The sequence below is a fragment of the Anolis carolinensis genome, unplaced genomic scaffold (genome assembly GCF_035594765.1).
Source record: "Anolis carolinensis isolate JA03-04 unplaced genomic scaffold, rAnoCar3.1.pri scaffold_12, whole genome shotgun sequence".
NCBI classification, from domain to species: Eukaryota; Metazoa; Chordata; class Lepidosauria; order Squamata; family Dactyloidae; genus Anolis; species Anolis carolinensis.
The window spans coordinates 24,398,866-24,423,379 of record NW_026943823.1 but is presented as its reverse complement, the minus strand read 5'-3'; the positions used below and the strand labels follow the sequence as shown (position 1 = coordinate 24,423,379).

Sequence of the window (24,514 nt, the reverse complement as noted above, 5' to 3'; positions counted from 1 at the left end):
TCTGCCAACTCGGGGTGATTGATCTTGGCACTAGAGAGTCATAGTTCACCCATATTCAGAGAACACTCAACCCAGCAAGGAACGGATCTGGACCAAACTTGGCACACAGACCCAACATGGCCAACTGGGAATACTGGTAGGCTTTGCGGGTGATACCAAACTGATATTACCTAACATCCAGAAACAAACAAGGCTCTTTGCAAATAACCCGGGCATCAAGCTAGTATATATATAAACCCCACTCGCCTAGTTTCCAACAGACCTCACGACCTCTGAGGATGCCTGCCATAAATGGAATTGTTGCCAATTTTGTACGCCGCCCTGAGTCCCTTCGGGTGAGAAGGGCGGGATATAAATGTTGGAAATAAATAAAATAAATAATAAATAAATGTGGGCGAAACGTCAGGAGAGAATGCTTCTGGTACATGGCCACACAGCCCGGAAAACTCACAGCAACCAAGTGATGCCAGCCATGAAAGCCTTCGACAACACAATGCAACCATCCTTAGATGTCTCCACATACCTCTGCCACCAGGATTGACATTGGGCATCCCACCATCTCTCCCATCATTTTGGTCATCCAAGGCATCAGACAGGTCAAAGTCCATGGGATCTTTGGCTATAAAAGAGAATGTAGGTTATTGGGGGGAAATCCTTTAACATGTGAGGGTCCCGCTTCCTCACGTAACCCTATGGAGCCGTGCCTTTACCTGGGGTCTTCTTTGGAGGGGGCTTGGTGGTTTTCGGCTGCTTGGTGGTGGTGGTATGCAGCACGTTCCAGCGGCCATCCTCTGAAGACAAGAGAACATCAAAAGGAAGGTTAACCCTTCAATCAAAAGCTATGGAGAACAATTAGATGGAACTATCTCAGTTTCTACGGTTTTTGGAAACCACAACAAGGGTCACCTGGACTTTCAGAACTCTGTGGATCAAGTAAACAAGGACATGGCCTCAGGGATGAAGGCAACAGGGAAGGTTTCCGTTCCTTGATTCAGCGTTGTCCTCTATCAAGATACTGTTGTAGATCAGCCTGAGATTGTCCCAATTGTGGGATTGTCCCTAACAAAGAGATATCTGGGTACATCAGTTTAACAAACTGAAACCTAACTGCCTTGCATAAATGCCACGTTCCCAAAAGGTTACGACTTCTAACAAGGTCCTGCCTTTCCAAAGAGCATAAAATCGCTAAAAGGTGGTGGAAATTTCAATTTTCCAGAATTCTCTACCTGGTTTCCGTGGATAAGGCCCGGTGGTTGCCTTTGCTGGTTTTGTTGTCCTCTCCGGCGGGGTGTCAAAGGGGTCGGGCAAGTCAAAGTCACCTGTCCAGAAAGCAAATGCGCATTTAAAATACGTTGCTACTGGGTTGTGGAGTTTGTGTTGACTCTGTGTGCTTTTGGCCTTTCCTGCAAGGCATTCAGGACACTACACACCAAGCTTATCTCATCTGAATCACACAACAACCCTATGAAGGAGGCTAGGCTAATGTAAGGCACCTTTTTCCACAATCCACGGGACAGGGTGAGCTCCTGTCTGTCAGTCCTAGCTCCTGCCAGCCTAGCAGTTTGAAAACTGCAAGTGTGAGTAGATAAATAGGTACCACTTTGGTGGGAAAAGCAAAGAGACGCTCCAAGCAATCTTGCCAGCCAGATGACCAGGAGATGATAATCCTTGGCTTGAAAATGAAGGAAAAGTACATCCCCGGAACCAGAGATGAGCATTGCCTCCAGAAGCCGGAAATGAAAGGAGAAGCCTTTGCCTTTGTTTGTTTTTGTGTGTCATTGTATATTCTTGTAAAGGCACTGAATCTTTGCCTACGTATATATAAATGCTGTAACCTGCTCTGAGTCCCACTGGGGAAAAGGGCAGAATATAAATAAAGTGTTATAACTATTCATGTGAATGCGGGCAGGGCTATGTCTCCAGGCAAAGCATGAATACAACAAAGGATCATTACATTATAGTTTGAAAACATGCACATGTGAGTAGATAAATAGGTAGCGCTTTAGCAGGAAAAAGCAAAGAAACGCTCTAAGCAATCCTGTTGGCCACACAACAAGGAGGTGACAACGCAGGCTCCTCGGCTTGAAAATAAAGAAAAAGCACCTCCCGGGAGCCAGAAGCTGGAAACAAAAGGAGAAGCTTTTGCCTATGTTTGTGTATGATTGTAAAGGCATCGAATCTTTGCCTATCTATATATATACAGTAGAGTCTCACTTATCCAAGCCTCGCTTATCCAAGCCTCTGGATAATCCAAGCCATTTTTGTAGTCAATGTTTTCAATTTATCGTGATATTTTGGTGCTAAATTCATAAGTGCAGTAATTACAACATAACATTACTGCGTATTGAACTACTTTTTCTGTCAAATTTGTTGTATAACATGATGTTTTGGAGATTAATTTGTAAAATCATAACATAATTTGATGTTTAATAGGCTTCTCCTTAATCCCTCCTCATTATCCAAGATATTCGCGTATCCAAGCTTCTGCAGGCCTGTTTAGCTTGGATAAGTGAGACTCTACTGTATATATAAATGTAATGTTCGTTTTACTATGGAGTAAACAACAAAACCACTGAACCAAATCACACCAAATTTGGCCACAAAAGACATAGTCATCCAAAATATGTCTTTCAATAAAAAACTAGAAAAATAGTCCAAATTACAGAGGAGGAGGAAGAGCCTTTCTCCCCCTACCTGCCAGTTAGAAAGGTAGGCTCTGCTGCCTTTAGGCCCCGCCCCTAGGGGAGAAGGGCGGAATATAAATAAAGTGTATTATGACGTACTATTCTTATTACTTCACACACGGAAGACTACATGCGTGCACGGACACATTGACGGGTCCTCCGTTGCTCCTTGCTATAGCTTTCCTTGAACTAAGAGAGGTGGGAAGGAGACCACCTGAGCCTAACCATGCCTCCTTCCCACCGCCTTCCCTCTTCCGTCACTCATTCCCCTTTGAGAGCAGCAGCCAACACAAGGCTTTGGCCATTCGTTCTGCTCCTCCTTTCATGCCTGCCAGGTCACCCTGACCCCAACTTGGCCCAAGAGAAACACAGAACGAGGTGAAGGCAGGCAGGCAGTGAATGGGAAAGGTCCTCTCCTGAACTCCTGACCGGGAAAGATCTATTGTTTACAACTCACAAAAGAGCTGCTCCTTCCCAAAGGAAATCGTGGGTGGATGGGTGGGTGGGTGGGAAGATATTGGCCATAGATGACAAGCGTCTCACCTGTTCCGCCAGAAGGAGTTTTCGGTGGCTTGTGGGTTGCTGTAGGAAGACAAAAAGGAAGGAAGGAAGGAAGGAAGGAAGGAAGGAAGGAAGGAAGGAAGGAAGGAAGGAAGGAAGGAAGGGAGAACGTTGGGTTAAAAGACAGATAGAGAACATACGCAACTGAACTTAAAATACACATTTACTCAAGACATTATTTCCCTGGATGGATTTTACTTTCAGGTAAGCGGACCAGCCTTACAGCGTGGAACATTTTGAATCAGGAAGCCATAATAATAATAATAATAATAATAATAATAATAATAATAATAATAATAATAATAATAATAATAATAATAATTTTATTTATACGCCGCCACCATCTCCCAGTGGGGACTCGGGGCGGCTCACAATGTTACAAAAGTAACAGCGCAAATACATTAAGAATATACACAGTTTAGAACACAAGAAAATGATAAAACAGAAGTTAAAAAAAGGTTTATACAACAGTAATAATATCAAACAACCACCAATGCAATTCAGTCAACTTCAAAGGTGGTGGTGGGGACTATAGCAGCAATATAAGATAAAATCATTAGATTAAAATAGCCCGATGAAAGCCATCTGGTATGATTCCATGCTCCCCAAAAAAACAAAGATGCAAATAGTAGGAAAAGGACCATGAGTCCAAAAGAGCATCATGCTAAGACAGGCTCCGGTGCGCTTTCTACCATGAGTGTGAACAGTCAAATACAATATGCAGTCAATATACTCGAGTATAAGCCGACCCAAACAAGCCGAAGCACCTAATCTTACCACGATAAACTGGGGAAACTTATTGACTCGAGTATACGCCGAGAGTGGGAGATTTCAAAAATAAATTAGATACCAATAAATTTACATTAATTGAGGCATCCGTAGGTTAAATGGTTTTGGATAATTTAAGATAAGACTGTCCAACTCTGATTAAATCATTATTCTCACCTTCTTCAATGTAAATGTGTTTAGGTACCCTTCCAATGATAATAAATAGAGTAAAATAATAAATGTAATAATATTTAAAATAATAAATGTAATAATATTAATACAGCAAAATAATAAATGTAATAATAATAATAGAGTAAGATAATAAATATAAGAACAATAATAGTGTCAATAATAAATGTAATAATAACAATAGTAAAAATAATAAATGTACTGTACAAATTCTAGTATAAGCCAAACCCAAATATAAGCCAACCAGGACCCTCACTCGAGTATAAGCTGAGGGGAACTTTTTCAGGACTGAAAAACTGGGCTTATACTTGAGTATATACGGTATATCTGTCTGTTTGCAGGGAGAGGTAGCATCGTTTGGAAGCTGGTTACTTGTGCCAAAAATGCAATGTGATTCCTCCGATCAGATCTCAAATGTCCCTTTAGTGCAGGCATGAGCCAATTTGGGCCCTCCAGGTGTTTTGGACTTCAACATCCACCATTCCTAATAGCTTCAGGCCCCTTTCATTTCCCCCTCAGCCGCTTAAGTGGTTGAGGGGGAAAAGGAAAGGGCCTGAGGCTGCGAGGAATGCTGGGAGTTGGAGTCCAAAACACACAGAGGGAGGGCCAAAGTTTGCCCATGCCTGCTATATATGGACCCGTAGTCTATACCTGCAGCTCCAGGACACACCACAGACAATAATAATAATAATAATAATAATAATAATAATAATAATAATAATAGCAGCAGCTGCATCTTTGGGTGTTAATTCTTTCAAAACCCACTGCAGCCCAGAAATAAAAACAGTGTTTTGCCAAAATGCAGGTGGCCTGAGAGTAAGTGTGTTATCTAAAAGGAAGCGTGTGGTTCGGGGATGGGCTGGCTTTAACATCCAGGATCCGTTCTGATCTTTAGACCCAGCGGTTGTGGAAGAAGTCCTTCCCAAGGAAAACACCACCCCAAAAGCACACCAATCCGTTTGCATGTTCCCTCTCACACACCCACTTCTATCCGCACACGTGCCGAGCGAGCAGACTTACGCCTCTTTGTCGAAAGGACATCATCATCCAGCGCGTCTTCTAAATTAAAGTCAAAGTCGTCGGCATAACCTGGGAACAAAGAATAAGCATGGGTTTCACATTGCTGACCGAGGGCGCATCACAATTAAATGCAGAAAGGTGGCATTTCAGCGGACAGCGCATTTTTCCAAAACAAACCCTTTCCATCCCGTTCGCCGACTAGGGTCGTGCATTTGTATGGAATTACTTGCCGTCCTGTAGGACCTGCGAACTGGGCCTATAAGCCATTGAGAGCTCGATGGCTCACAGGCTCAGCTCGCAGGGCCTACCGTCAAGTGCTTGACAGTAGGCCTGGCAGCCAGGGCCTGCAACTGAGCGACGAGCGCTCGATGCTCGTAGCTCCTGGCTTCCAGGCCTACTGTTGAGCGCTCGACTGTAGGCCTAGCAGCCAAGGTTTACGAGCACTGAGTGCTTGATGTCTCCTAGACCTGGCTTGAAGGTCCTACAGGTGAGTGTCAGATGCTCAATGCTCGTAGGCCCTGCAAGCTGGGCCTACGAATATTGAGCGTTCGGTGTTCAACTGTAGGCTCTGCTAGCTGGGCCTACAAGCCATCAAGCGCTCAATGGCTCATAGGCCTGGCTTTCAGGCCTATGAGACATTGAGTGCTTGATGCTTGTAAGCCCGGCAGGCAGGCCTACGAGCATCGAGCGCCCAGCGCTTGGCTGTAGGTCCTACGAACCAGGGCCTACAGCCAAGCGACAAAAATCAGCCGACCTAACAGCCACCGTTCCCCTCTGCCTTTCATTTCACTTTTTCGTTCATTCCCATGGGGTTGTACTATTCCGTGCAATATGAATGGATGAAACGGTGCAAAGCCACGAAAGAAACAAAAGAAACAGGATTCGAGCCCAACCCTATCGCTCTCAAATTGCAAAGGGATTCCAGTGCTTAGTATTCTCCATTTGCCTCTCTGAACAGACGCGAAACCAATGCACGAGCAACTCTCACGTCTGTCGAGGCAGAGCCTTAGCAATCCATTTCCCCATCCGCCACTCATCTCACGACGATTACATGTCGTGTGGAGAAGAAACGCAGTGCAATATTTGTACATCATTTTGGTAAAATAAAATAAGGGGGGGATGGAGAGAAAACACCCACCGCTTTCATATTTTGCACTGAAATATGTTGCCAGAAATACATTTTCATAAAAGCTGTTCCATGTGATAAAAAAACTCCTAAAGACACCCAGTTTCAAGAAAATGGAGTAGATAAATAGAAAGGGTGTGTGTGTAGAAAACCCATTCTATACCTGTCCTAAAAGATGGTCATGCTCATCCTTTGAACTGCAACAAACACATCTCCGATCCTCCCTTTGGGTGCCTTTTCCTTCCATCTCCTTATTCTTCCCTTTACTGCATGTTAATTACTGTTGACTTAAGATTCATAAGAGAATGCAAGCTGTTTATGGTGATTGTGTTGATGTGAGTACTATGCATTGTTGGGCAAGTAAATTTAAAGATGTTGAGGTGGGAACATCTGACTTGCATGACAGACAAAGAGTTGGACGTCCTGTGACAGCAACCACCGAGTTTCACAAGCAAAAGATTGACAGATTGATTCAGGACGATCATCGTATCACTCAGAGAGAAATTTCAAGCATCATCAGCATTTCACAAGAAAGTGTGGGTCACATTATCGCTTTGCTTGGCTATCGGAAGATCTGTGCACGATGGAAACTGTGAGACGGCGGTTGTGGAAACAGAGTGTCGACTTCTTCCGTGACGGCTTCAGAAAACTTGTTCATCGTTGGCAGAAATGTATCCAAATGTCTGGCGATGATGTGAAAAAGTGAATAGTGGTTGTTAAAGAGCATATTCTACGGATTATGTCTGCGTTTGATTTATTAAAATACTCCTATCCAAACCGAAGTAACGAAGGTGGAGGCATTACTTTTCATTCAACCCTCATATAGCTTCCATTGCATTCTGACTCGGTGTGAAACTGGACGTAACTGGTCTTCAAAATAAAATCCTAACACGTCAGCAAAAAAAACCCGATCTAAGCTCCACTTGATGAAAACGCCAACTGAATGCATATCCCTATTCCTGGGATCAATAAGCTGATGGGAAGACCCCAGCGGCAGCACTAAGTGTGCATTTGTATTCAAGGGCGGCCTCTTCCTCTCCTTTTCGCTTCCTTCCCTGTCTCTGTGATTAAATACACGTTAAGGGCTCTGATTCATTACACTCCAAGGTGATACAATTAACACGCTTGCTTTTTAGCGCAGCTGCCGAGCGAAGGGATTCGACAACGGCACTCGGGAAAGGAACTACACTGGCGGCAGAGGGACCGTTTTTGGACAATTCGAGATGCATTTTGCAAAGGAACCTTTGTTTACCTGTTCCTTTGTGTGAATCCCGTCTCCTTCTGCACACAAACACACACAGAGGGGGAAATCCCTGCGCTGTTCTCAAAACGCAAACAGAATGCTAACAAACGACACATCAGACCAAGAGTTGAACTCCCGAATGGAGTCCTTTGCCGAAATAGCAACGAGGACAGACTTTGCTCCTGAAGCCACGAGGCCATTCGTTGTTTAAAGAGAGTAAGAAAAAGAAGGAAGGGGGATTTTTTTGTTGAGTTTATTTATTTATTTATTTATTACAACATTTATATCCCGCTCTTCTCACCCAACAGGGGATTCAGGGAGGCTTACAATAAAACACACACATAAAAACTGTACAGTACATTAAGTACAGTAAGATCCTCTGTTTTTGTGTTTATTTTATGGTCTTCATTCTTCAGAGAGCTTGCTTAGATAGAAAATCTGCTCGTGTAGAACTTCCAGGAATAGGGGTGAGGCATCTAGAACTCCAGTGTTCCAGCTATCTCATCTTCCAAAAGAGATTAGATTAGCCCCTACCCTTCAATCTTTCCGATCTGGGCTAAAAACACGGATTTTTAAACAGGTTTTTGACCTCGAGTAGGCTGAAATGGGCCATAGGAGGTTGACACTCTGACACTAGTTTTGAATTGAGGGCAACTACTTTTATCTACAGATGTTTGTGTTTTTAAAATTGTGCTACAGTAGAGTCTCACTTATCCAAGTTTCTGGATTATCCAAGCCATTTTTATAGTCAATGTTTTCAATATATCGTGATATTGTGATGCTAAATTCGTAAATACAGTAATTACAACATAACATTATTGCGTATTGAACTGCTTTTTCTGTCAAATTTGTTGTAAAACATGATGTTTTGGTGCTTAATTTGTAAAATCATAACCTAATTTGATGTTGAATAGGCTTTTCCTTAATCCCTCCTTATTGTCCAAGATATTCGCTTATCCAAGCTTCTGCGGGACCATTTAGCTTGGATAAGTGAGACTCTACTGTATTTTAATTTATGTTATACCGTGTTTCCCCAAAAATAAGACAGCGTCTTATATTAATTTTTGCTCCCAAAGATGCACTAGGTCTTATTTTCAGGGGATGTCTTATTTTTCCATGAATAAGAATTCACATTTATTGTTGAATAAAAAATGAACATTTATCATATACTGTTCAGTAGTTGTCATCACAAACCAGCATGACCAGACCTGTGAATCCTATCAATAATTTCTTGTTACTACCACTATCTCCATGTACAACAATCTATGGTACATACATTTACCAATCCTGCATTCTCTGGTGTTCTGTTCTTTGGGCATGCTTCCAAACAAAAACTTTGCTAGGTCTTACTTTCGGGGGAGGCCTTATATTTAGCAATTCCGCAAAACCTCTACTAGGTCTTATTTTCAGGAGATGTCTTATTTTCGGGGAAACAGGGTATGTGTTGATAGTGGTTTGTTATCATTTCATGTGATATTGTTTATGCTCATGTACTTTTAATGTTATATGCTGCACCCTGGAGTGCCTTTGTAAGCCACCCCGAGTCCCTTCGAGGAGATGGTGGTGGGATATAAATAAAGTTGATTATTATTTATGAATACATTATAAATCAGATTAAAAATTATTAGCTTACATCAACATTCATAAACACATTCTAGTGTCAGAGAAGCAGACGGTGGAAACAGAAGAACAGCCTCCCTCAGGAGAGCGTGTCTGCTCCCTCAATGTTCAACATTTACACAGATGACCAGCCACTGCCAGAAGTGACCGAGAGTTTCATCTATGCTGACGATCGTGCCATCACCGCTCAAGCTTAGAAATAGTTGAACAGAAGCTTTAGGTGGTCTCACTGCCTATTACAGGGAAATGGAGTGGGCAGATCAAAGACAACCTGGCAAGGTGGCACGACCTGGAGGAATCCTCCACCTTGTGCAACTGTGGAGCTGAACAAACAACTCCGCATATGTCTGCTTGCCCACAATGCCCTGCCTCATGCATGGAGGAGGAGTTGCTTAAAGCTACGGACAATGCGGTCGCTGTTGCCCGCTTTCGGTCCAAAACTATTTAGCTGTTTGTGATTCCTTTATTTTATCACTATGCAATGCTTTTGACACAAAATAAAAGAAAAACAGGGAAAACCAGCTGATTCCGAATCCATCTTAAACACAGACGTGTGCTTTCCATCTTGAGAACAGACAAGGCATCTTGTCATTTGTTTTTATTGGCTAATGTTTAAATATTTGTAATTGTGCATGTCTCTTGTCTATTGTTGTGTTTTATATTGCTATTGTTTTTATTCGGGCTTGGCCCCATGTAAGCCGCCCTGAGTCCCCTTTGGAGAGATAGAGGCGGGGTATAAAAATAAAGTTATTATTATTATTATTATTACAGTATTATTTTTATTATTATTATTATTATTATTATTATTATTATTATTATTATCTCGAGTTCTGGGAATTACCAGGTAAGGAATCCCACTGGTGCCCTACAGCATATCCAAATACCTGGGAGTCACTCTCGATATGCAGAGGAGACCCATAAGCCGAGAGTGACTCCCTGGGCGACAACAGAGAGGATGAATGAATGAGCCTGAACCATGTCAAGAGCTTTCTGGGCTGGAGATAAAAAGGCTATTGTTTTGGACAACTCTTTAAGGGGTCTGGGAGTCCAAAAACTAACTTTTCCAAACTTTGGCTGTCTTTACGTGCTCTGCTGCAAGCTCAAAACACATACCTACGGTAGGAAACTGCAACAAGTAGGACAGCTGATTTCTCTCCAACTTTTATCCCTGAACCCCATGTAGCCTTGGGGTTCCCCATCCGTGCCTTTCCCCAAAAAGTACCTCCATTATTGCTGTGGCCGAATTGTCTCAATCCCTCGCTGCTGCTTCTTCCAGCTCCCATCCCCACTGTCCTGGCAAATCCGCTCAGCTCTTCCTTCTTGAGCAAACTCTCCAAGACTGCTTCCCTGGGGACCTTTATCTGGGCTTTGTTGCCTCTTTGCATCAGAAAAGGGGGAGAGCTCTGCGCCCAAGGCCCATTCAGGGCAGAACCTTGTACACAAGGTATTTCCACCTCACAGAATTGCGTCAAGGCAAATAACTCGCTTACTCTTGGTCACCACCCAAATTCGGAGGGGGACACATGTATGACGTCCATCCTGATTTATGAATTTCAAATACATTTCAACAGTGCTGACTTTACTGAAATGCATTGCTCTTCCTAGTTCTATTATTATGATTATTATCATTATTATTATTACTTCCTAGAAATATCAGTCAGTCCTCCACTTTGCAGATTCAACCATTCTCTGGCTGGCTGCTGCAATGGAGGGACACATCTCTCCCTCTTCTGATTGGGGATTCTGTAATAATAATAATAATAATAATAATAATAATAATAATAATAATAATAATAATAATCTGATGCTAAGAAGAATTCTGGGAAATGTAGTTCAGAGCAGGGCCTTCTGCATTCTCTGCCATAGAGCTCCTCGCCTTCCCAAACTACATTTCCCAGAATACTGTGCTTTCTCCATCTCTTCCCAGCGAACTCTGCTTTCTCCCTGCTGCTTCCCTCTCCTCGTGGCGAGAGGAAGTGGAAAGGTAGCCTTTTTGGCTTTGCTTTGTTTCCTTGTGCTAAACATGAAACAAACTTTGGGAGGCTTCCAAAGTTGACAAAATGCAAACAGAAATGTATTGGGTAAGTTTCAATTCCTAAGTTTTTGGCATGTGTCAGATATTGCCTCGTAACTATGAATTTAACGAATTTGATACGACTTACAACGACTAACAAAAAAAAGCACACCCGTAATGGTCACTGGAGAGCAGCGTCCACAGATTCTGTTGGACTCAAGCTTCCAGAAGGAGCAAGGCCAATGCTGAGGAATGCTGGGAATTAGAGTCCAACAGTGACGAATCCATTGGTGGAGAACTCTTTGCAGAACACAAATTGAGCAAGACGACAGCCTTTTTGGCTTTGCTTTGCTTCCTTGTACTGAACATGGAACTGGCTTTGGGGGGCTTCAGAGGTTTACGAAATGCAAACGAAAAAGTATTAGGTAAGTTTAGATTCTTACGTTTTTGGAGCGGACCACACCCACATATCGGACATCGCATCGTAAATACGAATTTAACTAATTTCATACGACTTATGTTAACTAATGAAAAAAATGCACAGCCCTAATAATGACAGAAGGCTCTTGTTATGGTGCTGCTTCCCTTCCATCTGGAAATCGTGCCTGCGGTGACGGCAGAAAAGGAGGACCAGGCATCTCCAGAGTGCTTTGGCTCCGCATCCCGTCTTTGTCAGAGGCCGCCTCTCCTCTCAGCAGCCAAACAAGCTCCTCTGTCCAGACCGAGCCGTCGGCCACAAAGGAAGCTGTGACAGGCCCAGCCATTGCACTGGCAACTTGAGAAAGAGGCCCTTTTTAACAGGCGTCTCGCCTTGCCTGCCCAGACCCCGTCTTGCAGCTTTGCATAATGCTCCTTTGCCAAGGCTGGGGACACAGCAGCAGCTGTCGTTCAAGAATTCATGGGAACAGAAGCAGCTTGGAGTTTTTTTTCCGGCTCTGTATGGACCGTATTCAGCAAAACAGGGCGCAAAGTCACTAGCGGTCTGCCATCCTCTGCAGTGACGGGATTGTGATGGTTTGCAAGAACGGAAGGACCACACTTTCGCACCTCAGGCTAGTTTCACCTTGCTCTATACACCAGGCTGCACACAGGTTGAAGTCTTTTGAAGTTTATTAGGAAATGGGAAGTAAACAGTTCTTAAAAGGCAAAAGTAAAGTTCCAAAAGATTGTTGCAAAACAAGGCTTCAAAGAAGGTCCCACTAGAACATCACAAAGTCCCATGAACATGATCGCACAAAGGCTGCAAGATAATCCAGGAAAACGGGAGCTTGCTTCTTGACTTGAGCGAGAAGTTGCTTTGACAAAGGTTTGTCTCCCAACACACTGTTTTAATACCCCTTGCATAGCATGAACGCATTTCTTTGGCCTCTGACCTCCTTGTTTGCTATTCTAACACTTCTGCAAACCCTGAATTCCAAATGGCCAGCTCGATCTAGAGATTCCGTTTCATCAAGGCCAGACAGCTCATTAGTGTCTGTCTGCATGCTATCAGACTGAGAACTGTCCTCCCTTCCTGAGTCAATTTGCACCTGGCTAGCTTCGGTATCATCAACACCATTCCCTGCTGTGGGAAAGCCTCCCTGTTCCTCCTCTTCTACAGCAGGAACACTCTCAACCTGAGTCCCATAACTCCCATCAGAGTCATCTTGAACCTGAATCCCATAATCCCCATCAGAGTCACTCTGAGGTTCCAGCTGAGTCACAACACACACACTTGTTGTATTGTAATGAAGCCACAAGTGCCTTTGCTTCCCTCTGGACTCACTTTTTCCTAAGATTTTCTCTCTCCTGGAAGATACGAACCCTGTGATTACCCACCAAGTATCTCTTTTTTGCTCCGGCAGCACAGAAAACCCGAGAAAGATTAACTTCTAACATTGCAACCGACTCTTCTGGGGAAGCTTTTATGCAATCATGGTGTGGCTGTTTCCATCCAGTGTTCCTCGTTTAAATTTCAATAATACTGAAATTTACTCGGTTTTTACCTATGGAAGTGACAATTCATCTTGCCATCAATTTATGTATCATGTTATTGATTCTAACGATTTATATAGTACTTTAATTGTGGGTTTTGTATTGTATTTTATAATCTAGTTTTTATGTATTTACTACCTTGGGTACCCAGCCATGCCCAAGTTATTTGAAAAGAGCCTTGCTGGTTTATGAGTGTTAGGTGATATCAGTTTGGTCATATGTTACGCTATATCTTGGGGAAAAAACTCAGTCTTATCTTTTGGTTTTTTATGAATTAGAAAATTCATAAGGATGTGGGTGAACTAAAATTCCCCCCAAAAAAATGGATCAATCACCCCCAAACCCGGCCAGTATTCACAGTTGGCCATGTTGAGTCTGTGTGTCAAGTTGGGTCCAGATCCGTCATCTGTTGGGTTCAGTGTTCCCTGAAAATGAGTGAACTATAACTTTCTCATGCCAAAGTTAGTCACCCCAAGTTGGTAGTGTTGGGTCTGTGTGCCAAGTTGGGTCCAGATCCGTCATTGGTGGGGTTCAGAGGGCTCAAGGAATATAGATGAACTATAACTCCCAGAGTTAAAGTTCAATCACCTCCAAGTCCCACCAATATGCAAAGTTGGCCATGTTGAATTTGTGTGCCAAGTTTGGTCCGGATTCCACATCTGCTGGATTCAGTATTCTCTGAATATGGGTGGACTATAACTCCTGGATGCCAAGGTCAATCACCTCCAAATCCCACCAATATGCAAAGTTGGCCATGTTGAATTTGTGTGCCAAGTTTGGTCCGGATTCCACATCTGCTGGATTCAGTATTCTCTGAATATGGGTGGACTATAACTCCTGGATGCCAAGGTCAATCACCTCCAAATCCCACCAATATGCAAAGTTGGCCATGTTGGGTCTGTGCGGCAAGTTTGGTCCAGGTCCATCGTTGGTGAGGTTCAGATTGTGGGTGAACTATACATCCCAGTCCCTACAACTCCTATAATAATGGTGAATCCTCCCCAAATCTCTTTCTCTAGTGTTTTCAGTTTGCTATGTGCCATAGGAAAGGGTTAAGGGAGAGGCAGTGGGCGGGGTCATGCAAATGAACAGTGGGCGGAGTCATGCAAATGAACAGCGGTCATAGTTTACTACCCTTATCGCAAAGAGTATTTTCCCCCCATAATATTCACAGCTGAAATCTTCAGCTATTTAATCCATCAATTAGTGAAATCAATCAAGGACCGGTTTTAATCAATGGGAGAAGCAACGAAGCAGACCCCTTTCCCATTAAAGCCCATTATTGTTCAGATTTGTGTCTATGGAGGGGGAATAAAAACACCACCGGAAAGAAATCATTGAAAAAGAGCCTTCTAACAATGCGAGGTATAATTTTTCTTCCTAAACTATGAAATTACCTTACGCATCCTTCAATACGTATCAGGAAGGCGAGTGCACTGAGGTTTTGAGAAGACGCCAATCTATTTTGCAGTAATCAATCCCTTCGCGAAAGTTGACAGACAAGTGATTAATCATGTAAAAATCCTATAATAATAATTGCCTGGCTTATGTGGCTATATTGGAGGCACCGAGTAGCTGCTGAGGGTGGTTGCTGAATTCGGCATTACTACAAGTGAAGGGACGAGATGTAGGATTGCTAATCTCCAAAAGAACACAAGTGAAATCCAATGTTAAAGGCGTTTTCCCAAAAAGGCCAAGGAAAGTGAAAAAGTGGCAAACATGTACCTTCAATGAAAACATGTAAAAGATACGGGGTGAAATAAAATATATCTGCACAAATAAAATAGACGAGGGTTGAATGAAAAGTAATGCCACCACCTTTGTTACTTGGCTTTGGATGGGAGGATTTTAATAAATCAAACGCACAAATAATCCTTAGAATGTGGTCTTGAACGACCACTATTCACTTTTCCACATCATCACCAAACAATTGGAAGAACTTCCGTCACGGAAGAACTCGACACTCTGTTTCCACAACCGGTGTCTCACCGGACCCATTGTGCACAGATCTTCCGATAGACAAGCAAAGCAATCGTGTGACCCACACGTTCTTGTGAAATGCTGATTAGGCTTGAAATTTCTCTCTTAGTGATACAGCGATCATCCTGAATCAATCTGTCAACCTTTCGCTTGTGAAACTTGGTGGTTGCTGTCACAGGACATCCAACTCTTTGTTTGTCACGCAAGTCAGATGTTCCCACCTCAGCATCTTTAAACTCACCCAACCCAACGATGTACAGGACTCACATCAACACAATCCCCATAAACAGCTTGCATTCTCTGATGAATCTCTTTTAGGTTGACACCTTTTGCTGTCTAGAATTCAGTGACTGCACGTTGCTTAAGTCACATTGACTGACCGTCTGCGCAGGGTTCCATACTTCGCACTTTAACAACACAACCTTTCAATGCTAAGGCTTCCCACCAAACGGAACTGTAGAGGAGAGTCTACTGAACAAGCCAGGACCTGCCGCAGACCAGGACTTCCATCTGTTGAGGAGTTGCGAAGGTGGAGGCATTACTTTTCAATCAACCCTCATATCTACAGAGAATGTCAACAACAAAAGAGCTATGCATTTGTGAGAATGTAGGCAACTAATTACAGATACACAGCAGGACCATTGGATTCAACTGCCAACTCTGCTTCTATGGGTATAATCCAGTGGCATTAAAACCAACAGAAGTCAAGATACCATTTAAGGGTGCATCTACACCAGGCATGGACAAACTTCAGCTTTGGGAGCCATTGCTATCCAAGACTGTTGCCATAATGTCATCATGGAGGAGCTACAAGATATTCACAACTTTGTCAGGGCACCCAATTTTTTGGAGGATGGTCCAGATATCCTCCAAAGGAATGCAAAGGCATTCGGCACTGCAATTCACTGTGCCGAATGCCTTTGCAAGGTCAATGAATGCCGGGTACAAAGGCTGGTTTTGTTCCCTGCCTTTTTCTTAGAACTGTCGTGCAAGGAAGATCATGTCTGTTGTTCCTCTGGAGGGTCGGAAACCGTTCTGGGAATCTGGGTGGTAGAAGGAGGTTTGCAAGGATTCTTGCGATGATTTTCCCAGTAGAGGTAATAATAATAATAATAATAATAATAAGTATTTGTATTATTGTGAGGTAGTGTCAGAATGCTGTGGTATCAGAACAGACTACAAATCCCAGCATTCTATAGCATTGAGGCCAGCACGTAAAGTGGTGCCTGTAACTCTGGACCATGGATGGTCTTCAGAACGACTAGATCTTTCAGGTGACTTTGCTCTTGGTTCTGAGCAGTGTTTCTCCTTCACCCAAGACGGGAGCAGAAGTGGTGCGTCCTCTCAATGCAGCACCTCCCATGCGCTCTCTCTCCTTGGCGCACACACATGCAGGCAGGGCCTGAGACACAGGACTCGCACATGGCTATAAATACAGCAGCGGGATGTCCAGATGATGAGTGTGGCTTGGAACGTATTCAATGTCTCTGCTGCGAGGCTATAAAGAGATTGGTGCCCGGCGGTGCGAAAGTGGGGGACGGACTTGATTGCCTTAAGCCTCACTAATGAAAACAACAACTTGCCCTTTTGCCCTGTGCCGAAGCGGGATAACGTTTTAGGAATGGAGATTAAGGCATGCGCTGCTCCTGCGACTGACACACTGGGTGGAAGGAAGGTCGAACCCAAGGCTAGCTTTGTCCTTCCTCTCCTTACACCCAGTCCCAAAGCCCAGCTGCTTTTCTCCTTCTTTGTGGAGTTGCACATTCAGTTGTTCAGATCACTAGCCCAGAATCGGAGTGTTCGAAGCCACGCAGAGACCTTCAGCCGGTCACCTACTCATAGCCTCACCTGCCCTGTGACTCTGTTCTGAGGTATTTGCTAGGGGTGTGCAATATTTTCGTTAGTTTTCGTAAGTCGGATCAAATTTGTTAAATTCATCCTTACGACGCGGTATCCAACACGTGGGTGTTGCCCAAGCCAAAAAACTAATAATCAGAAGTTACCCAATCCATAAATGTATTAGCCCTTAGGCCATATCACAAAACCAAACCAAAAACAGTAGAGTCTCACTTATCCAAGCCTCGCTTATAAGCCTCTGGATTATCCCAGCCATTTTTGTAGTCAATGTTTTCAATATATCATGATATTTTGGTGCTAAATTTGTAAATACAGTAATTGCAACTCCTTTGTGTATTGAACTATTTTGTTGTATAACATGATGTTTTGGTGCTTAATTTGTAAAATCATAACCTAATTTGATGTGTAATAGGCTTTTCCTTAATCCCTCCTTATTATCCAAGATATTCGCTTATCCAAGCTTCTGCCGGCTCCAGCACAAAGAAGCAAAGCAAAGCCAAAAAGGCTGCATTTCCTCTTTAAATAAATACACTCTCGCCATGAGGAGAGGGAAACAGCACGGAGGAAGCAGAGTTCTCTGGGAAAGAGACTGAGAGAGCACAGCATTCTGGGAAATGTAGTTTGGGAAAGCAAGGAGCCCGATGCCAGAGAATGCAAAAAGGACCTGGAGCGAATACTTCTGGAACATGGCCTTACAGCCCGGAAAACACACAACAACCCTGTGATTCCAGCCATGAAAGCCTTCGACAACACAGAAACGTTTTTGTCAAAACGTTTTTTAAAAATCCGTAAAATCCCTAGATGTATGAATATCTCTGAAAGTTGTGGGAAATGATCCCCTGTTATCTTGTATCATCGTAGAGAAAATTCAAGGAGATTGATCTTGTTTAATTTTTTAAAATGTTGTTTATAAAAACTTTGAAAATTTCCCAAAAATCTGTGGATAAGTGAAACGCTCTGAAACGTGATGGGCTTACAGTGGTCAATATGTTCTAACATTGTATAACGTTTCATCCCGATAGCTGTAAACATGAGAGAGAAAGGAGCCCCTGAAGTTTCTCCACCTGCACAATTACTATAACGAAAAAGTTACTAAATTTCATTACTCTCGTTATAGTAACAAAAGTTTCACTAACAACACTTCAGGAACGAAACACCGGTGCCTACTAATTTTGTATTGACTTTTGAAACATTTTTAATTGATTGCACAGCCCTAGTATTTTCAGTGGAAAGAGTCATATATTCCGGTTTCATTGAGAGACAGGAAGGATACAAACAACTATAATTTAAAGTGTTTACCTGGCATATTAAAATGGTAAAAATGACAGAGTTGCCTCAAATGGTGCATCATGTGACGGGACCAAAATAAATACTAGAGCAACAGTTTTGTGCCTCATCTGCCCAATACTTTGGGAACATCCCAAATGCACACTATATGTGTTCACGTCTATAATGCAAGTTAAGAACATCCTTCAGCCCATGCAAGGGGCTCTTTGATTGTAGGTGAACTATACATCCCAGAAACTACAACTCCCAAATGTCAAGGTCTATTTTCCCCAAACTCCACCAGTGTTCACATTTGGGCATATTGAGTATTCGTGCCAAGTTTGGTCCAGATCCATCATTGTCTGAGCCCACAGTGCTCGCTGGATGTTGGTAAACTACAACTCCCAAACTCAAGGTCAATGTCCACCAAACCCTTCCAGTATTTTCTGTTGGTTGTGGGAATTCTGTGTGCCTTCTTTGATTCAATTCAATCATTGGTGGAGTTCCGAATGGTCTTTGATTGTTGGTGAACTATAAATCCCAGGAACTGAAACTCCCATGTGACAAAATCTTTTCCCCAACCCCATTAGTATTCAAATTTGGGCCTCCAAGTATTTGTGCCTAATTTGGTCCAGTGAATGAAAATACATCCTGCGTATCAGATATTGACATTACGATTCATAACAGGAGCCAAATGACAGTTATGACGTAGCAACGAAACTAATTCTATGGCTGGGGGTCACCACAACATGAGGAACCGTATTAAGGGGTCGCGGCATTAGGAAGGTTGAGAACCACTGCTTTAGGAGAAACATTCTTGAAGAATGGAGCTGAGGGTTGAGAAATCAACACAACATGGTGTGACATGGAAGAGGTGGAGACCATTTGGAGAAGGTTGGATTCCACAGCCTGTGGTCTCTCACCCTTATGTACTTGTTTTTATGACTGGAAACTGCCCTGAGTCCCTTCTGGGAGATAGAGCGGCATATAAATAAAGTATTATTATTATTATTTTCATTACATCTTGGTTGGATTATTGCAATACATTCTTAATGGAGCATCATTGGAGAGACTTCTGGTGGACAATCGCTCCCTAGATCTTGTTATATGTGTCCAGTGTGGAATGTACTGGCTACCAATTCGTCACTAAGCTATTATCCAAACTAAATGGGAAACAAACCCATACGCCATTCTACAAACAAAGCAGAAATACACCAGTGAGCAGGACACCACGGTGCAGTGGGGTCAACAAAATTGTCCCTGCTATCTCACCAAGTAGAGGAGAAGAATGACTAAACAATGATGATGACGATGTTCTGTGCAGTTAGCTCTCACATGGTTCTGTGCCACAGAAGAACAAAACTAGCTTCACTGGACTTCTGTTTTTACAACAGCTGGCACGGAAAAGAGTGAGAGTAGTCAAAACGTAAGCCATCCCAAGCTCAGCAGGCTATTTTCTAAACCAAACGTGTGCACAACATATCTAGAAGTTTCACTCTGACTGCGCTTTCTGCCTCATGTGCAGCCGGGCTGGAGACCCTGAAGGCTTCCAGATATAGCTGGACTCCAAAATTCTATCCACAACAGAGATGGGAATGATAGAAGCCTGAAGTTCTCCAGTCCTGATGGTTTTATTTGTCCCCAAGTTTGGCAAGTCACCTCCTTGACTCTGGTGAAGTGCGTCTAGGCAAACACAGAGCGCATGGATGCATTCTGTGAATCAGGAGGAACCCTAGTGGGAAGCGCACTGACCCATAGACCACTCAGTGCCTCTCCTGCCTGGGCAGAATGGGGCAAGTTGGTTTTTCTGCCCACAATGGGATACAGAATCTCAAAGCACCATCTCTATATATTCATACTAATGATGTGCATTTGTATGGAATCGCTGTCCGTTTTGTTTAGTTTCATTTGTTTTGTCTCAATTTAGTTTTCATCCCCATTTCCAAAAATGGGGTGCCTATATGAATAGAATTTTCATCTCACATCCAGAAAAAATGAAAATTTTCAGACCATTGGCGGCAATGGGAGGGCTTCTGAGCCCCCCCCCCCCCCCCGGGTTCGGTTTTTGGGCTAGAGGGGTGAAAATCGCCACACACACGGAGGGCATTTCAACCTTTTAGCCCACCAACTTTTAAAATCTTGGGTCTTACCTAGAGTACTGTTGTTGTTGTTGTTGTTGTTATTATTATTAACACCCATTGGTACACATCAGCAGTAATGGGGGAGCAGACCTCTCTCAGACTCAGCTCAGGGTCCCAGAGTAACTATTGTTGTTGTTATTATTATTAACACCCATTGGTACACATTAGCTGTAATGGGGGAGCAGACCTCTCAGACTTGGCTTACTGTCCCAGAGTAACTATTGTTATTAATATTAATATTATTATTAACACCCATTGGCACACATCAGATGTCATGGGGAAGTAGACGCCTCTCAGACTCAGCTTAGGGTCCCAGAGTAACTATCATTATTAATATGAATATTAATATTATTACAAAGGGACCATGTCCAAACAGTATAAAAATACAACAGTAAAAACAAATCCAAACACAACAATAAATACATCAAAATAGAAAATACAACAACAACAATGTAAAACAATTAAAACATGATTCAATGCCCCGGAGCGGTATAATTGGTACTTCAATCTTCAGACTAAGGGCGAGGAATAAGGTTAACAAGGTGCAATGCATTAGAACTTCTGATGGGATGGTACAGCAATAAGGTGACAAGTGTTGGGGAAATAGCAGTAGAGGTCCACTCTGATGTTCTTCTTAATTAAAAGGTCTTTTGGAAAAACCAGGTTTGAAGATCTTTCCTGAAGGAAATCAGTGTGGACGCTAGTCTGATTTCTTTTGGAAGGGAGTTCCAGAGCCAGGGAGCCACAACCGAAAAGGCCTTTCCCTCGTCCCCACCAAACGCGTTTGAGACGATGGCGGGAGCGAGAGAAGGTCCTCTCCGGTGGATCATAAAGTTCTTACTAGCACATAATAGGAGATGTGGTCACAAAGATAGGCAGGACCTGAACCTTTTAGGACTTTATGGTAGGAAAGGGTTCACTCTGCCCGGGCCTTGCAAGGGGGAGAAAGGCCACCTAACTATTAAAATAATAAAATAAAAATAGTGTCCCTCCTTTGCGGGTTTTCACTTATCGCAGGTGGTCCTGGAACGTACTGTACTGACTAAGAATGGTGGTGGCCATACAGAGGCGTCCATAGGTATTTTGCCTTAGTAGGCAAAATGAATTTTGACACACACACCCCGCGCTGCGGGAGGCGTGGCTGCGCGATGTGTGAGGCGTGGCCAGACCTGGTCCCGCTTCCCGCGTCGAGCAGCCACGCCGGGAAGGCCCAGCCACCCTGGATGGGCCTTCTCCTTCGTGCCCAGGCCAAAGGAGAAAGAGGCAGGGGTGGTGCCATCCTCCTGGGGGCTCAACTGCGCCCCCGGGACGATGGCGCCACAGGCAAATGCTTTCTTCGCCCAGCGGTTGGGCCGCCTCTGTCGCCATACGTAAAGAGGACAAGGTTAGGGAAGAAACATGTAGGCTGGGATAAGAAGGAAAGGAACCCCAGAAGGACACTGAAATGGACTGTCCACACAGGGAATACAATCCCAATCTCCTATAACGCACATGGCCAGACAGCCCAGAAAACTCACAGCAACCCAGTGATCCCGGCCATGAAAGACGACACAAAATGGGCCTGGTCTGCAGCTGCAGAAGAAGCCATTTCAGAGCCCAATTGCAGTACAAATTGCAAGATGCTTTGCAAGCACAGGAGGAGAGAAATACATTCATGATGATTCTGCCGAGCCTTTGAACCTTGAACACATTCAAGCCCCCCCTGAATGCCGATTTCATCAGCCATTCCCCACCCAAACCCTTTGCATGTTCTATTTTGATGGTGAGGCTCCATTTTCTGTGCATAGGACGAGACCGGGCTCTCCCGGCCATTGACTCGCAGGTATTTCCTCCCGGGGAGGGAGGTCGTGCCCAGGAACGGCCACCTTGGGGGGGGGGGGGGGACAAAGCACCTCCTGGAAGGTGCACAGCCCAAATCCAGCACAAATGGGTGCTGGGGGGGGTCTGTCTGTACTCCACAGAGAGGATGCGCTCTCCAGCACTGAATGTGGGAGGCATCCCTGCCCGTCCACACACACCCATTTTTTCCCAGGCTTCGCAGGGGAAGATCAAGGCGAGAGGCAGGAGAAAGGGAGGCACAATGGGTGGGAAATGCAAGGACCCCTTTCAATGGGGGGGGGAGGAGCCCCCTCTCCTGCTCATGGAGGCTCTTCTCCCATTGTTCTCTTGCAAGGAGAGCGAGGACAGGAGAGGGGGCTTCGGGGGGGGGGGGAGACTGGGAGAGGCCACCTGGGCTGCGTCCGTCCGTCCGTCCGGCCTCAAAGGCAACCAGGGAGGGAGGGCACGGCCAGGGGCAAGGGATGAAGCCCCCAGGGAAACACAGAGAAGAAGAGAGACAAGGGTGGGTGGGTGGGTGGGTGGGTGCGCACGGAGAGGCACAAAAGCCCACCTCTGCTCTGCGCTTGGCGGCCTTGGCCAACCAGCAAAGCCAACCACGGGCACGGCACACCTTCCTTCCTTCCTTTGTATCTCCTTTTGGTAAGACATTTCCCTTCCTTCCTTCTCCTTTCTCTCTTTCCTTCCTTCCCCTTTTCCCCCCTTCTTCCTTCCATTTCCTCCCTTCCTTCTTCCTTCTCTCCTTCCCTTCTTCTTTCCTTCCTTCTTCCTATCCTTTCTTCCTTCCTTTTTCTTTCTTTCCTTCCTCTCCTCCCCTCCTTCCATCCATCCATCCATCCTTCCTTCCTCTTCTTCCTTCTTTCATTTCCTTTCTCTTTCCTTCCTTCCTTCCCTCTTTCTATCCATCCATCCACCTCCCTCTTTCTCTTCTTCCTTCTCTTCCTCCCCTCCCTCCTTCCATCCTTCCTTCCTTCCTCCCTCTTTCTCTTCTTCCTTCTTTCATTTCCTTTCTCTTCCCTTCCTTCTTCCTATCCTTTCTTCCTTCCCTCTCCTTTTTCCCTCCTCCTTCTCTCCTTCCTTTTCTACCTCTTGCCTTCCTTCCCTTTTTCCTCTTTCTCTCCTTCCCTCCCTCCCTCTTTCCATCCATCCATCCATCCACCTCCCTCTTTCTCTTCTTCCTTCTCTTCCTCCCCTCCCTCCTTCCATCCTTCCTTCCTTCCTCCCTCTTTCTCTTCTTCCTTCTTTCATTTCCTTTCTCTTCCCTTCCTTCTTCCTATCCTTTCTTCCTTCCCTCTCCTTTTTCCCTCCTCCTTCTCTCCTTCCTTTTCTACCTCTTGCCTTCCTTCCCTTTTTCCTCTTTCTCTCCTTCCCTCCCTCCCTCTTTCCATCCATCCATCCATCCTTCCTCCCTCTTTCTCTTCTTCCTTCTTTCATTTCCTTTCTCTCCCCTTCCCTCCTTTTCTACCTCTTTCCTTCCTTCCTTCCTTCCTTCCCTCCCTTTCTTTCCTTCCCTCCACCCATCTATCCTTCCTTCCTTCCCTGCCTCTTTCCTTCCACCCTTCTCTACCTCTTCCTCTTTCTTCCCTTCTCCCTTCCCTTCTTCCCACCAACACCTGGGGGAAAGGGGGGAGGGGGCTTCTCCTTCCCAGAAAGAGAGAGAGAGACCCCTCCCCTCCCCCAATGCAAGAAGGGGCCACAATGGCAGGGCGGGGGCGGGGGCGGGGGGGGGGGGTCTGCCTGTGAGCACAAAGGGCTCCTTCCTCCTTCCTTCCTTCCTTCCTTCCTCCTTCCTTCCTTCCTTCCTTCCTTCCAGGTGAGCGTGCTTACCTGCGTGGCTGAGCAGGGCCAGGGCCAAGGCCAGCAGGGCCACGAGGCGCCCGAGGGCGGGCCGGGGGGGCCTCTCCGCTCCCATCTCGCTGCCAAGAGAAGAACCGGGACGGGGACCACGCCGGGGAAGAAGCGCCACCGGAGCAGAGGCAGCAGCAGCGGCAAGGCAGGCAGGGAGGGAGGGCGGGCTGGAGGAAGGGCGGCGCTGCCGTGGAAACGGCGGAGGGAGGGAGGGAGGGAAGTGCACGGAACCGCCCCGCCCCGGCTCCGCTGAAGTGATTTCAGACCAGGCGCCAGCACGCTCTCCCCCCCCTCTCGCCTCCAGAATGGACTCGCCCGTTCTACTGCCGGACGCCGGACATGGGACGCACCATCGCCAGCACAACCGCGGGGGGGGGGGGGGTTTGA

At 44.8% G+C, this 24,514-nt stretch overlaps 1 protein-coding gene across 2 annotated transcripts in view; it reads right to left on the bottom strand.

Annotated features, from left to right (window-relative positions):
- The window catches only part of cd99l2 (CD99 molecule like 2), a 41,605-nt gene extending 17,315 nt beyond the window's left edge, over positions 1–24,290 (bottom strand). The window contains exons 1-6 of one of the 2 annotated variants that reach the window (XM_062964064.1): positions 24,107–24,290; positions 5,223–5,291; positions 3,228–3,266; positions 1,227–1,319; positions 711–791; positions 524–619 (exon numbers count right to left, since the gene is read on the bottom strand). In XM_062964064.1, coding sequence (XP_062820134.1) covers positions 524–619; positions 711–791; positions 1,227–1,319; positions 3,228–3,266; positions 5,223–5,291; positions 24,107–24,191 — 463 coding nt within the window. In that variant the 5' untranslated portion in view covers positions 24,192–24,290. Of the gene's footprint in view, positions 1–523; positions 620–710; positions 792–1,226; positions 1,320–3,227; positions 3,267–5,222; positions 5,292–10,433; positions 10,700–24,106 lie in introns of those variants that run through there. The other variant, XM_062964065.1, reaches the window with a different exon arrangement.
- Between the last annotated feature and the right edge of the window lie 224 nt (positions 24,291–24,514).